Source organism: Cervus elaphus, chromosome X (assembly GCF_910594005.1).
Source record: "Cervus elaphus chromosome X, mCerEla1.1, whole genome shotgun sequence".
Classification (NCBI taxonomy): domain Eukaryota; kingdom Metazoa; phylum Chordata; class Mammalia; order Artiodactyla; family Cervidae; genus Cervus; species Cervus elaphus.
In genome coordinates, this window is record NC_057848.1 from 111,332,585 (window position 1) to 111,348,666 (window position 16,082).

The following is a 16,082-nucleotide window of genomic DNA, read 5'->3' on the forward strand; positions in this document are numbered from 1 at the left end:
CTGTGAGCACATTCACCCCACACATCTCAGCAATGTTTGTTTGCAGTATCCCTTACCATAGCACAACTGAGCGAGTATATCTGAATAAGTGACCACTTTTGTCTGCTCATGTCAGGGCAGAAATTAGACACTGAAGAGACTTGCAAGCAGAGGAGGCCAACCTAAGCAAAGAAAAGAAGGGGGAACTGCCCCAGAAGTGGCAGGTGCCACAGATTAAAATCCTGCAGTTACGCTGAGACTGCATTTGAGGGGCAACTGTTGACTTTGAGAACAAGTACAAGCTGGAACAAGGGATTATCTGACACTGAAATGACCCCACACTGCCTACAACAGCTCCAGAGAAATTCCTAGATATATTTTTCTATCTTATTATTTTTTAAAAGTTTATTATTTCTTTTTATTTTTTATTCTTATTTTTTCCTCTTTTTTAAACTTTCTTCCCCATCCTCTTTTTCTTTTTTTCCTCATACTATCCTAATATGGTTCTTTATGTTCAATTTACTTTCTTTTATATTGTACTTTTAAGAGTCCAATTTTTATTCTAGGTTTTTAATTTTTGCTTTTTGATCTTTTGTTATTAATTTTATACCTTTAAGAGTTTAATTTCTAATATCCATTTTCACGTAGGGATTTGATTACTGGCTTGATTGCCTTTTTCCCTTTTGACTACTCTCCCTTTTCTCCTCCTGGTCACCTCTATCTCCTTCCTCCCTCTTCTCTATATAACTCTGTGAATCTCTTTGGGTGGTCCTGGCTGTGGAGAGTTGTTTCACCATTAACCTAAGGGTTTTGTCTTCTGCATTGTGTGGACAGAGAAGTCTTGATGCTATTGTCAGAGGTTGGGATTGAAACCCAGAGGCAGGAGGCTCAACTCCAGAACTTTGGACTATCATAGAATTCCTGACCCCAGGGAGTATTGTTCTCTACTCCATACCTACACTGAGACCAAGCTCCACCCAAGAGCCAGCAAGCTCCAGTGCCAGACACCCCATGATAATGGTTTTTTTCTTTTCAAAAACTTTTTAAGAAATCTTTCTAAATGATATTTGGATTTTTTTAAAACACTTAAAAATTTTTCCTAATTTTTAAAAAATTGTGGTATAATTGGCATACAACATTATGTTTGTTTCAAGTGTGCAACATAATGATTCAATACTCGCATATATTACAAAATGATCAGCACAAGAAGTCTAATTTAACATCCATCACTGTACATAGTTAGAAATTTTTTCTTGTGTTGATAAATTTTAAGATTTATTCTTAGCAGTTTTTTAATCTTAGCAATTTAAAAATATACAATAGTTGCCATGCTATACATCACATTCCTATGACCTATTTATTTTATAACTGAAAGTTTGTATCCTTTGATTTCCTTTACCCATTTGGCCCACCCTCTGCCTCCTGCTTCTGGCAATCACCAATCTATTTCCTTTTATCTATGGGCTTTATCTTTAATGTCTCTATGTATCAGTGAGATCATATAGTATTGGTCTTTCTCCAACTTGTTTCACTTAGCATAACACCTTTAAAGTCCATCCATGTTGCAGATGGCAAGATTTCATTCTTCTATGGCTGAATAGCATTCTATTGTATATATTTACCACATTTTCTTTATTCATTCATCCATCGATGGGCACTTAGGTTCTTTCCACGTCTTCAGTTCAGTTCAGTCGCTCAGTCATGTCTGACTCTTTGCGACCTCATGAACTGCAGCACGCCAGGCCTTCCTGTCCATCACCAACTCCCAGAGTCCACCCAAACCCATGTCCATTGTGTTGGTGATGCCATCCAGCCATCTCATCCTCTGTCATCCCCTTCTCCTCCTGCCCTTAATCTTTTCCAACATCAGGGTCTTTTCAAATGAATCAGCTCTCTGCATCAGGTGGCCAAAGTATTGGGAGTTTCAGCTTCAACATCAGTCCCTCCAATGAACACCCAGGACTGATCTCCTTTAGGATGGACTGGTTTGATCTCCTTGCAGTCCAAGGGACTCTCAAGAGTCTTCTCCAACACCACAGTTCAAAAGCATCAATTCTTTGGTGCTCAGCTTTCTTTATAGTCCAACTTTCACATCCATACATGACTACTGGAAAAACCATAGCCTTGACTAGAAGGACCTTTGTTGGCAAAGTAATGTCTCTGCTCCTTAATATGCTGTCTAGGTTGGTCATAACTTTCCTTCCAAGGAGCAAGCGTCTTTTAATTTCATGGCTGCAATCACCATCTGCAGTGATTTTGGAGCCCAAAAAAATAAAGTCTGACACTGTTTCCACTGTTTCCCCATCTATTTGTCATGAAGTGATGGGACCGGATGCCATGATCTTAGTTTTCTGAATGTTGAGCTTTAAGCCAACTTTTTCACTCTCTTCTTTCACTTTCATCAAGAGGCTCTTTAGTTCTTCACATTCTGCCATAAGGGTGGTCTCATCTGCATGTTTGAGGTTATTGATGTTTCTCCCAGCAATTTTGATTCCAGCTTGTGCTTCTTCCAGCCCAGTGTTTCTCATGATGTACTCTGCATAGAAGTTAAATAAGCAGGGTGACAATATACAGCCTTGATGTACTCCTTTTCCTATTTGGAACCAGTCTGTTGGTCCATGTCCAGTTCTAACTGTTGCTTCCTGACCTGTATACGGTTTCTCAAGAGGCACGTCAGGTGGTCTGCTATTCCCATCTCTTTCAGAATTTTCCACAGTTTATTGTGATCCACACAGTCAAAGGCTTTGGCATAGTCAATAAAGCAGAAATAGATGTTTTTCTGGAACTCTCTTGCTTTTTCAATGATCCAGCTGATGTTGGCAATCTGATCTCTGGTTCCTCTGCCTTTTCTAAAACCAGCTTGAATATCTGGAAGTTCACGGTTCACATATTGCTGAAGCCTGGCTTGGAGAATTTTGAGCATTACTTTACTAGCATGTGAGATGAGTGCAATTGTGAGGTAGTTTGAGCATTCTTTGGCATTACCTTTGGGGTTGGAATGAAAACTTTTTCCAGTCCTGTGGCCACTGCTGAGTTTTCCAAATTTGCTGACATATTGAGTGCAGCACTTTCACAGCATCATCTTTTAGGATTTGAAATAGCTGAACTGGAATGCCATCACCTCCACTAGCTTTGTTCATAGTGATGCTTCCTAAGGCCCACCTTACTTCACATTCCAGGATGTCTGGCTCTAGGTGAGTGTGAGTGATCACACCTTCGTGATTATCTGGGTCATGAAGATCTTTTTTGGACAGTTCTTCTGTGTATTCTTGCCACTTCTTAATATCTTCTGCTTCTGTTAGGTCCATACGATTTCTGTCCTTTTTTGAGCCCATCTTTGCATCTTTGCCCTTGGTATCTCTAATTTTCTTGAGATCTCTAGTCTTTCCCATTCTATTGTTTTCCTCTATTTCTTTGCATTGATCACTGAGGAAGGCTTTCTTATCTCTCCTTGCTAGTCTTTGGAACTCTGCATTCAAATGGGTGTATCTTTCCTTTTCTCCTTAGCTTTTTGCTTCTCTTCTTTTCACAGCTATTTGTAAGGCCTCCTCAGACAGCCATTTTGCTTTTTTACATTTCTTTTTCTTGGGGATGGTGTTGCTCCCTCTCTCTTGTACAGTATCACGAACCTCTGTCCATAGATCATCAGGCACTCTGTCTATCAGATCTAGACCCTTAAATCGATTTCTCATTTCCACTGTGTAGTCATAAGGGATTTGATTTAGGTCATACCTGAATGGTCTAGGGGTTTTCCCCACTTTCTTTAATTTAAGTCTGAATTTGGCAATAAGCAGTTCATGATCTGAGCCACAGTCAGCTCCCAGTCTTGTTTTTGCTGACTGTATAGAGCTTCTCCATCTCTGGCTGCAAAGGATATAATCAGTCTGATTTTGGTGTTGACCATCTGGTGATGTCCATGTGTAGAGTCTTCTCTTCCACGTCTTAGCTATTGTAAATAGTTCTGCAGTGATCATGAGTTTGCACATATCTTTTCAAGTTAGTTTTTTAATTTTCTTCAGATAAATACCTTGAAGTAGAATCATATGGTAGTTCTGTTTTTAATTTTTTGAGGAACTTTACTGTTTTCCATAGTGACTGCACCAATTTACATTTCAACTGACAGTGCTGAGGCATCCCTTTTCTCTAGATTCCTGCCAAAACTTCTTATTGCTTATCTTTTTATGATGGCCATTCTAACAGGTGTGAGGTGATATCTCATTGTGGTTTTCATTTGCATTTCTTTGATGATTAATGATGTTGAGCTTCATGTACCTAGTAGTCTTCACTGTGTTTCCTAAGTTGGATTTTTTGCCATTAAGTTGTCTGATTTCTTTATATGTTTTGGATATTAAGCCCTTATCAGATATATGATTTGCAAATATTTTCTTCTATTCTAAACTTTCCTAAATCTGTTATCAGTATTTTGAGCAAGGCACAATGGTTACCTAATCTTAGGTGAATCAAAAAATTTAATATTAGTCTTATTAACTGCTTTATGGGAGTAAGGAAGCTAGAGGTTTTTATTTTCATATGTATCATTACTTGAGGCCTGTGAAATGTATATAATGTATGTTTTCCCTAAAATCTCTGATCATGCAGGGTTTTAAAGATTCTGTGAGCTTTAAAATATATTTGAGTATATTTGAAAATAATTTGCTTTGTGAAGTGGCCATGTGAATCTATTTTTTGATATTTAACAAAGAATTTCATTTAGAAGATTTATTGTTTATTGTAACAGGTTAAAAATCTGTTTATTGTAGCAGATTAAAAATATTCCAGAAGTTGCTTTTATTAATATTATTAATGCTCAAAAGCAATGCAAGAGATTAGAGACATGTTGGTTATGGAGACCTCTGTTACACGAGTTTGGAAAAACTTCACTTTTGATAATGTGAAAGGCATCAGTTATGGTTATCTGTTATGTTTTAGTTTTTAGGAATTCTGTGGCTTAATCAGGTTCAGCCATATTGAGTCTGGAGCTCAAGTCTGTTTAGAAAATGGTGAACATTTCTACAGATTCAGTAACTGGTTAATGTTGTTCCTAACTGAGCATGTCATTTTTTTCTCAGAAAGTAGGGTCAAGACTTCAGAGTATGTCTGCTTGAATGTATTAATAAGTATCTCAGTTTTACAGGGCATATATCTAAGTCTCCCTTCAGAATTTCTACATTTTGTAGTTTTGAAGACATTGTTAATTTCTATTTTATAGTTTTAAAATGACCTATTAATAACAATACTGTTTGTGAAGTCAATGCATTTTACTTTGAGAATGAGTAATGATGATTAAGTTATAAACAAGTGACTCCCAGGAAGTAGAAAATTTATTTGAAAACTGTAGTCTTCTTTTAGCTAAAATAAACTTTATCTCCAGTTCAGTTTTACTGTAAGGATCATTGAAGTTTCTTCATGCTGTAGGAACAGATTTCAGAATGATTTGCTAGTTTCAGCCAATGTTGATACTTCACGTCACTTTTATCATTTATTGTTATTTCAGAAGCTGTTGAAAACCTAATTGCAAGAGACGTTACACCTAGCACACATGAGGCAATTGAGAGAATCTTCATGGATATAGGGAATATCAACAGAGAGTCTATGGCTGACATACAGGATTGTCAGGTTGGTATAAAAATAATTTTATGATAAGTTTTTTTTATGATAAGTTTTGATGATTCACTGTCTTAATTAATGTATAAACAGTCTTCATGATTAACATGATATCTAAATACATAGAAATCAATGGAAAAATGTCTCAAATTTAATATGTGCTATTTAACCTCTCTAGGCTTCACTCTTCTCATATGTTAAAAGGAGAACAATAAAACCCACCTCCCAACGTTGTTATGAATAGTGAACAAAATAACATATTTAAGGTCCTGGGTTGTTGTTGTTCAGTTGCTAAGTCGTGTCTGACTTTATGACTCATGGACTGTGGCATGCCAGGCTCCCATGTCCTTCACTGTCTCCTGGAGTTTGTTCAGATTCATGTCCTCTGAGTCTGTGATGCTATCTAACCGTCTCATTCTCTCCTGCCCCCTTCTCCTTTAGCTTTCAGTCTTTCAGGGCCTTTTCTAATGAGTCAGCTCTTTGAATGAGGTGGCCAAAGTACTAGAGCATCAGCTTCAGCATCATTACATTCAGGGTTGGTTTCCTTTAGGATTAACTGGTTTGATCTCCTTGCAGGCCAAGGGACTCTCAAGAGTCTTCCCCAGTACCACAGTTTGAAAGCATCAGTTCTTCAGCGCTCAGCCTTCTTTATGGGTCCAGCAGTCACACCTGTACATGATTACTGGAAAAACCATAGCTTTGACTATATAGACCTTTGTTGGCAAAGTGATGTCTCTGCTTTTAATATGCTGTTGAGATTTGTTATATAGCTTTTATTCCAAGGAGCAAGCATCTTCTAATTTCATGGCTGTGTTCACCATCCACAGTGATTTTGGAGCCCCTTCTACGTGCCATGAAGTGATGGGACCAGATGCCATGATCTTAGTTTTTTGAATTAAGCCAGCTTTTTCACTTTCCTCTTTCACCCTCATCAAGAGGCTCTTTAGTTTTTCTCTTTCTGCCATTAGGGTGGTGTCATCTGCTTATCTGAGATTGTTGATATTTCTCCTGGCAGTCTTAATTCCAGCTTGTGATTAATTCAGCCCTACATTTTGCATGATGTACTCTGCATGTAAGTTAACAGGGTGACAATATACAGCCTTGTCATACTCCTTTCTCAGTTTTGAACCAGTCAGTTGTTCCATGTCCAGTTGTAATTGTTACTTCTCGCCTGCATACAAGTTTCTCATGAGACACGTAAGATGGTCTAGTATTCCTATCTCTTTAATAATTTTCCACAGTTGTGATTAACACAGTCAAAGGCTTTAGCATAGTCAATGAAGCAGAAGATGTTTTTCTAAAATTCCCTTGCTTTCTGTTTGATCTAACGGATGTTGGCAATTTGATCTCTGGTTCCTTTGCTTTTTCTAAACCCATCTTGTACATAGTAGTTAGTCACTTACTAGTAATTCTCTTTTCCTTCCTTTTGCAGTAAAATAAGAAACTACCTAGTAGTGGGGAACTCAGTTGAATATAAACCTTCGGAGGTAGTGCTTTTTTGGGGGGGAGGGTATTTTTTTTTCCTAGTGTTTAATTGGAAGTCTGTCACTTAATTTTGAAATTGCCTTGAGGTTCTGAAATGAGGTTCTGAAACATTTTGAAAATGTTTACCTTGGGCAGATCCTTCCATTTAGGTGACTGTACAAATGGAAAGGTGAGAAGAAAGTTTATTGTAAATATCTTTCATGTGAAGGACACAGCAACCCACTCCAGTATTATTGAATGGAGAATCCCATGGGCAGAGGAGCCTGGAAGGCTACAGTCCACGGGGTCGCAAAGAGTCGGACATGACTGAGTGACTAACACACACACACACACACGTATGTAGCTTTATATATGATTCATATGCCATATAATTTACCCAATTCTACATTTCAATAATTTTTAGTATTTCACAGAGTTGTATACTCATCACCAAAGTGAACTTTAGAACATTTTCATCACCCCAGAAAGAAACACACTCTCTGTTTCCTTCTCTCTTCTCCAGCTCTAGACAGCTTCTCATCTACTTTCTGTCCCTATGGATTTGCCTATTCTGGACATATTATATAAATGGAATTATACAATATGTGGTCTTTTCGGACTGACTTCTTTCACGTGAAAGTGAAAGTGCAAGTTGCTCAGTTGTGTCAGACTCTTTGCGACCCCCAGGCCAGAATACTGGAGTGGGTAGCCTTTACCTTTTCCAGGGGATCTTCCCTTAGCATAATGTTTTCCAAGTTCTTACATGTTGTAGCATGTAACTGTAACTCATTACCTTTTATGGCTGAATAATATTTCATTCTTTGACTGTGTCACATTTTGTATATTCATTCATCTGTTGATGAACATTTGGGCTGTTTATACCTTTTGGCTGCTATAAATAATGTTGATATGGCACTATTTACAATATCTACGACATGCAAGCAACCTAGATGTCCACTGACAGATGAATGGATAAGGAAGTTGTGGTACATGTACACAAAGGAATATTGTTTTTCAGTCACTAAGTCATTTCTGACTCTTTGCAACTCCATGGACTGTAGCACACCACCACTCCCTGTTCCTCACTATCTCCCAGAGTTTGCCCAAGTTCATGTCCATTGAATTGGTGATGCTATCCAACTGTCTCATCCTCTGCCACCCTTTTTTTTTTTTCCTCTGCCACCCTTTTCTTTTGCTTTCAATCTTTCCCAGCATCACGGTTCATCAATAATGGAATATTATTCAGCTATAAAAAGGAATGCATTTGAGTCAGTTCTAATGAGGTGGATCAACCCAGAGCCTATTATACAGAGTGAAGTAAGTCAGAAAGAGAAAGACGAATATCGTGTATTAATGCATATATATGGAATCTAGAAAGATAGTATTGATGATCCTATTTACAGGGCAGCAAAGGAGACGCAGACTTTGCTGTTTGTGTCTAAAAATAGACTTCTGGACACAGTGAGGGAAGGACAGGGTGAGATGATTTGAGAGAATAGCATTGAAACATATACGCTAGTATATGTAAAATAGATAGCCAGTGGGAGTTGGATGTATTGCACAGAAAACCCAAAGCTGGTGCTCTGTGATAACTTAGAGGGGTGGGATGGGGAGGGAGGTGGGAGGAGGGGTCAAGAGGGAGGGGACATATATATACCTATGGCCAGTTCATGTTGATGTATGGCAAAAACCATCACAATATTGTTAAGTAATTATCCTCTAATTAAAAAAAGTATTAATCCAAGTAAAAAAAAGCCCTGCTGATATTTTAATAAGGATTATATTAAATCCATATATAAATCTGAGGAGAATGAATGTCTTAAAAGTAATGCTGCTATGAACATTCGTGTACAGGTTTTACATATTTTAAAAAATTTATTTTTTAATTGAAGGATAATTGCTTTACAGAAATTTTCTTGGTTTCTGTCATTTCTTCTAGGTATGTACCTAAGAGTGAATTTGCTGGTCATATAGTAACTCTGTTTTATTTTTGAGGAACTGCTGGATTGTTTTCCAAACAATAAAATTTACCATCTTAACTATTTTTAAATGTAAAATTCAGTAGTATCAAGTACATTTACATCATTGTGCAACCAATTCCTGAACTTTTTTCATCTTGAAAAACTGAAATTCTATACCTGTTAAATAACAACTCCATTTTCCTTTTCCCCAGACTCTGTCAACCACCATTCTGCTTTCTATATCCATAAGTTTGACTACTCTTGGTACCTCTTATAAGTGGAATCATAACAGTATTTATTGTTTTGTGACTTGAGGTACCTCTTTATAAGTGGAATCATAACAGTATTTATTGTTTTGTGACTCGAGTATTTATTGTTTTATTGTGTGGACTTTAGTAGTTGTGGCGTGCAGGCTTAGTTGTCCTGAGAAATGTAGACCCTTCCTGGACCAAGAATCAAACCTATGTCCCCTGTGTTGGCAGGTGGAGTCTTAACCACTGGGCCACCAGGGAAGTCCATGATCACTATCTTAAATGACTGAATAATATTCCATCTAGTAGATTTATCATAATTCATCTATATATTTCTTTATTACTGAGTATTTATATTGTTCTTAATTTTTCACTATTGTAAATAATGATATGAGGAACACTATTAAGTGCAGAGATTATCCCCTCCGTATTTTAGATTATTTCAGTAAAACAATTACTGTGTCAAAAGATAAGAACATTTTTTGGCTCTTTTTACATATTGTTAAATTGCTTTCCAAAATACCAAAAAGGCAACTTCTTTAAGTTGCTTTATTCTGGATGTTTATATTTCCCCCTAAATACCATTTGTTCTTCTGGGAAATTTTGAGTCAAATATTAGCTCCATGTGCTTTTGATGAAACATATCAAATAATACTTCATGTGAGAGTTGTCATTAGGTCAGTTGTGGCATGGGGATACTATGTGAGAGAGATGGAGGTGAGCATGATAATTAGCTACAGAATAGTTAGTGAAATGATGGCCATGCCAAATAAATAATCTGTCTAAAGGGGAGCTCATCAGGGAAATTTGAAACCATAGGGGGAAAAAGTGGCACTGGAGAAAATAAACTAATAAACTAAAATACAATTGTGTACCATTATTGTACACAAACTGAGTTTAAATTTTTTTCCATTTATTATTCCTTTTAGTCATTTGCTATCAATATGTTTATGATAAGAATGGTAGGTATATAACTTTTATTGTAGTCACTATAGCACACTGGGAAATTTAGGCCTGAGCTGTGTCATACTGGTCTCAGGCAGTAGTACCACCCAGGATCAACTATTGTCTCTAGAGATCTCTTGCCAGAAGCCAACTTATTGCAGATTTTATTCTTGTGATGCTATGAGATTGATTCATCTTTTCATCTGGTTGACTAGGTTCCACCTGAAAAAAAGATAAATCCCAAAAGAAGCTGCCAAAATATTTGCTTCCCTTGTTCCTAGAACAGGACATAGTAAAATGAATCTTATTATTTGAATATGTATTCTTTACTTAGCACTTTGGTAGGTAACGTGAGTGCTACATAAATTGGGTAAGATACGATCTTTGATACCAAGAAGCCTAGTTGGGAAATAAGAGTAACAACAAAAACAAAGGATAAATGATACAACGAATAATTAATTGTTCAGTTATGTGAAACTTAGTGAATACAAGGATTCAAAGAAGAGAAAGATAATGAAGAATGTAGTGGTTGTTGAAAATTTCATGTATGTTCTTGGTGAGATTGAATTTGAATTTGAATTACATAAAGATAAGGGGAGGAGGTATATCTGGTGAAGCCAACAGTATGAATTTCTTGTTGTTTAGTCACTAAGTTGTGTCCTACTCTTTCCAGCCCCATGGACTGCAGCAAGCCAGGCTCCCCTGTCCTTCACTATCTCCTGAAGTTTGCTCAAATTCATGTCCAACGAATCGGTGATGCCATCCAACCATCTCATCCTTTGTTGTCCCCTTCTCCTCCTGCCCTCAATCTTTCCCAGCATCAGGGTCTTTTCCAGTGAGTTGGCTCTTCACATCAGGTGGCCAAAGTATTGGAGCTTCAGCATCAGCAACAGTCCTTCCAGTGAATACTCAGGGTTGATTTACTTTAGGACTGACTGGTTTGTATGAATAAAGGTACACAGACAGGAATGAACAAGTTGTATTGATAGGACAGTGATATAATTACTCTGATGGTAAGTTTTTGGGAGAAAAGGTAAAATGAGACTAGGTTATGGAGCACCTGTAAATAACCCACAGTAGTCACATAAATGTGAAACATGCAAGAAAGAAAATATCACTGGAAGCAGACAGTATTTTAACTAAGAAAATGTTTCGGTTGCACAGATTGAAGAAATGGCAGTAAACCTGTGGAACTGGGCAATTACCAAGAAAATAGGTTTGGTGATAAATGAAGAACAGAAAGCTAAATGTACGTATACGTTTTGTAACTCATACTATGAGGAATATTCTTATTGTACATCAGATTGTGTTCCTGTAGTTTAAATATTTTGATCAGTTCTTAGATGCATATTTGTTGAAAGAAAATTAAACAAAACAATCCTTAGACTGTAGTTTCTTGAGCAAACCCTGCCTTGGTTTTATGGTTTTTCAGAGGTTAGCTATTTATTCATAGAAATTTAAAAGCTTCACTGCAGAAATAGTCTGGTGTTGAACAAAAAAGATGATTAAAAATGAGGCGGGGAAAATGAGAACTTGAAGAAATGTCAAAGGATATGGATTATTTCTCCAGAGAAGAGATGATCAGAATCTTCCGGATTCTAAAGAACCATCAAATAGTAGATTCTCTTCTCCATTAAGAAAATAATGAAAAAATGTTGCTGTGTGAGGAATTTAGATTGAAAAAAATCTGTAAAGAATAGTTTCTTCATGAGGTGGGTTGATAAACATTGGACTGAGTTACCGAGGAAAATTATAGAAGTTTTTGTGAGAGCAAATAAGAATAACAACTGAAAAAACTCCCAAACCATATTCATCTGCTTGGGTGTATTAAATGTGATCCACTGCCTGGCAGAGTATGAGCACTTTAGCTAAATGGGCAGCATCTAGTGTGCTGACAGTTACTGATTTCCAACAAGGATGGTGACAGTTAATGCATTTATAGAAAGTATATTGCCTCATTATAAAGAATATGTTGAGGCAACCTGTCAAAAGGTGAATCTCTGGAGTACTTTGCTTTGTAGACAAATGAATTTTGTCTGTATGCAACAAATAGAATTTAATACTAAATATCTGTATGAATATAAAGCAAACTGTATACAATTTCAGTGTAGGTATTGGGTACTTAGTGGTTAGTATAGTCAATAATATACTTATTAGCCCACTCTTCTGTTAAGATGTTTAGAGAACAGTTCTGTCTCTTTAACTCTCAGATATATGTTGATATCATTGCTCCTAGAAGGCTTAGATCCTGGAGTTGTGAGGAGGGAAGAATTGGAAATTCATCTGTGGGAGAAACCTACTGCACAGATGAATTGTGTGATTTAAAAATGGGTTAATTCTAAACTCCCATTCTGCATATCAAGGGACACTGCTCTGGCTGTTTTTCACTTCTTGCCCAATAGTGGGGATTTGGTAGATGAAGTGGGAGCTGCAGCCCTAGGACCTTTCCTAATGTACTGACTCTGCAGTTCTTAGATATTTGGGTGCTTGTTATGTGTACAGTACTTTTAAGATTCAGTGGAATACAGGATGTAGTGCAGGAAGCATCTGGTTTAAAAAAATTTTATTCTCAAAATACGTTGATTGGTTGGAAGATATTTTGTCTCAAAAACAAATTCAATGTGCCTGGATTATGTTATGTGATCAAAAAAGTCATTAAAGACTTATGCACTATAATTTTTTATTATTGGGAAGGATTATGGAACAATGGACAGAAATAGTAAAGCGAGAAGTAGAGGAATGACTTGTAAACTTTAGTTTTAGATCTGTTGTATTTGAGGTGACTGTAAAGTTAGAGATGTGAGACTGGAGCTTGTGTAAACGGTTGGGCTGCCTACAGATTTGATAGTTATTCACATGGAGGTGATTGTTGAAGCCACACAAGTTGTTGAATTCTTGGAGGGAGAAAAGAAAGAACAGTGGTTCTTAAATATTCGTATAAATGAGAGTCCCTTGTGGAGCCTTTTTCAAATACAGATGCCGAGGTCCCATCATTGGAGGTTTTGATTTTGGGGTTTAGGAGGAATTCTGGGCATGTCTATACTTTGAAAAAATTTCTTAGGAATTTTCATGCACAGCAAAATTTAAGAACGAATGGTGTTGAGAGAATAGTGAGATTTTAACCTTAATTCTTCCAGTTAAGTAAAAGAAGTGAAAGAGCAAGGATAGGAGACATAAAAGGGATAGTCAAAATATTCTAGAGGAGACTCATTATCCACTTCAGTTCAGTCACTCAGTTGTGTCTGACTCTGCAACCCCATGGACTGCAGCACGTCAGGCTTCCCTGTCCATCACCAGCTCCCGGAACTTGCTCATACTCATGTCCATCAAGTCAGTGATGTCATCCAACCATCTCATCCTCTGTCGTCCCCTTCTCCTCCCACCTTCAATCTTGCCCAGCATCATGGTCTTTTCCAATGAGTCAGTTCTTCACATCAGGTGGCCAAAGTATTGGAGCTCCAGCTTCAACATCAGTCCTTCCAATGAATATTCAGGACTGATTTCCTTTAGGACTGACTGGTTGGATCTCCTTGCAGTCCAAGGGACTCTCAAGAGTCTTCTCCAACACCACAGTTCAAAAGCATTGATTCTTTGGCCCTCAGCTTTCTTTATGGTCCAACTCTCAGATCCATACATGACTACTGGAAAAACCATAGCTTTGACTAGATGGACATTTGTCGGCAAAATAATGTCTCTGCCTTTTAATATGCTGTCTAGGTTTGTCATAGCTTTTCTTCCAAGGAGCAAGGGTCTTTTAATTTCATGGCTGCAGTCACCATCTGCAGTGATTTTGGAGCCCAAGAAAATAAAGTCTGTCCCTGTTTCCATTGTTTCTCCATCTATTTGCCATGGAGTGATGGGACTGGATGCCATGATCTTAGTTTTTTGAATGTTGAGTTTTAAGCCAGCTTTTTCACTCTCCTCTTTCATTTTCATCAAGCAGCTCTTTAGTTCCTCTTCGCTTTCTGCCATAAGGGTGGTGTCATCTGCATATCTGAGGTTATTGATATTTCTCTCAGCAATCTTGATTCCAGCTTGTACTTCATCCAGCCCGGCATTTCGCATGATGGACTCTGCATATAAGTTAAATAAGCACTACCCACTTATTGAGTACATAACTCCTTTATAGGGTTGTCAAACCATGTTATGGCAGGCAGTAGGTAAAAGGGACAAGGTAAGACTCCAGAATCAAAATACCAGGCACATTATTCTTGAGGATTTAGAAAGGAATGGATTAAAGCGAAATAAACAGGACAAATAAAGAATTTACAAGTGCCAGCAGATGCAAATCTATGTTTTGTGTAAAGTTAGAGATGTGACAAAAAATCTTTGTTTTGTGTAAAGTCGGTCAACAAGCACCTAACCAGGATATTTATAGTATAGTGGGCCAAGAATAGGCTGATGAGAAGATGAGGATAGAGCAACAGCATCAAAGAAAACATCTTTATACTGAAATAGCATTCTGTCTTAGCCTCAGCTGCTTTTGGTCAGAAGGCTTAATGGTGATAATTATACACACCTGGATCAAGAATGTAGGCCTGGAGCAAATTTCTTAGACTAAGACATTTCCCACAGGGGGACACTGCTTCATGCTGAACTAGGATAGAGTGAGGTGAAGGAAGTGGTAGTTTTCAAAAAGGTTATGATCATTGGGAAATGTTGCTGTGAAGTCAAGAAAGCTGATCTTTGTGAGTGCAGCTTTAGTAAAATGATAATGAAGCCTAACAGATTGCAGGACATTAGGCAAAAGAGGGAGCAGTAATAAAATTGAGATAGTAGGTCATTCAATTCATGAAATTTTGAGACTTCCCTGGTGGTCCTTGTTAAGAACCACCTTGCAATGCAGGGGACACGGGTTTGATCCCTGATCGGGGAACTAAGATCCCACAAGCCTGCACCGCAACTAGAGAGACCACATACCTTAATCACAAGACCCTGAGTGCTACAAATTAAGACCTGATGCAGCCAAATAAATTAATTTTAAAAAAAGTTTGGCAATGAGAGGAAGAGGTGGAATGAGATGGAAGCTTGAAGCACAGTGGAGTTAGTTGAATTTTTTCAAAGAAGGGAAATGGATATATTTGAAGGTAGAGGGGAAGGAATAGAGAGGGAAGCACCGAAGATATCTTTGGAGAGGGGAAATAATTGAGAGATCAGGGTTGTTGAGAATACTGAAAAATTAGTAAACTTTGAAAAAAAAAGAAACATTTTCAAAACTGGAAAGGCCAGACAATGTAAATACATGTTTAGAAATTATTTTACTGTTAAGATTTTTTTCCAGAAACAAATTTGTTGAGGGAATGAATAAAGTTTATATTTTGTGATGGTTAATAAAAAATTGATTACTTCAATTACCCTGAAATTTAAGCTGGGCAAATCTCTTTTTTATTGGAATATTAGTTAAAATGATATTCACATAGATAGAATGGCTGCAGAGTTTTAAAAATATCAAGGCAATTAGTTCAGTTATATGTGGAGTTATCTTTAAAAATCTGGGTATGTTTTATGATGAAAGAAACCACACAAATAAAAGGTTATAGTTACTCAAGCTTTCCTATTTTCAGGATAAATGAACTGTACAATGAAGATATCTGTATTTTCTGAGTTATGCTTCAAGAACTTTACCTCATCTGAAGAAAATAATGTATTTAGGAAGTTTCACATTTTAGGAGAATAATCTTAAAATATTCTGATATTCAGAAATTTTGTCAGATGTTGAATAGCTTTAGATTCCAGTTCTACTTAGAATTTTCCTGCTGGCATGGTGCATACAAGAGCATCATATGAGTCTTTGGGATTTAAGACCTGCAGAAATTAAAATTTGAAAATTAGATATCTGTTTGACTGAAGGAAATTATTCATTTGGTAATTTTCAGGT

At 37.1% G+C, this 16,082-nt stretch overlaps 1 protein-coding gene across 2 annotated transcripts in view; it reads left to right on the plus strand.

The window, feature by feature from the left end:
• TEX11 (testis expressed 11) overlaps nt 1-16,082 on the plus strand; it is a 247,746-nt gene that overhangs the window by 17,063 nt on the left and 214,601 nt on the right. Inside the window, exons 3-4 of one of the 2 annotated variants that reach the window (XM_043897600.1) lie at nt 5,474-5,595; nt 11,369-11,453. In XM_043897600.1, coding sequence (XP_043753535.1) covers nt 5,474-5,595; nt 11,369-11,453 — 207 coding nt within the window. Of the gene's footprint in view, nt 1-5,471; nt 5,596-11,368; nt 11,454-16,082 lie in introns of those variants that run through there. The other variant, XM_043897601.1, reaches the window with a different exon arrangement.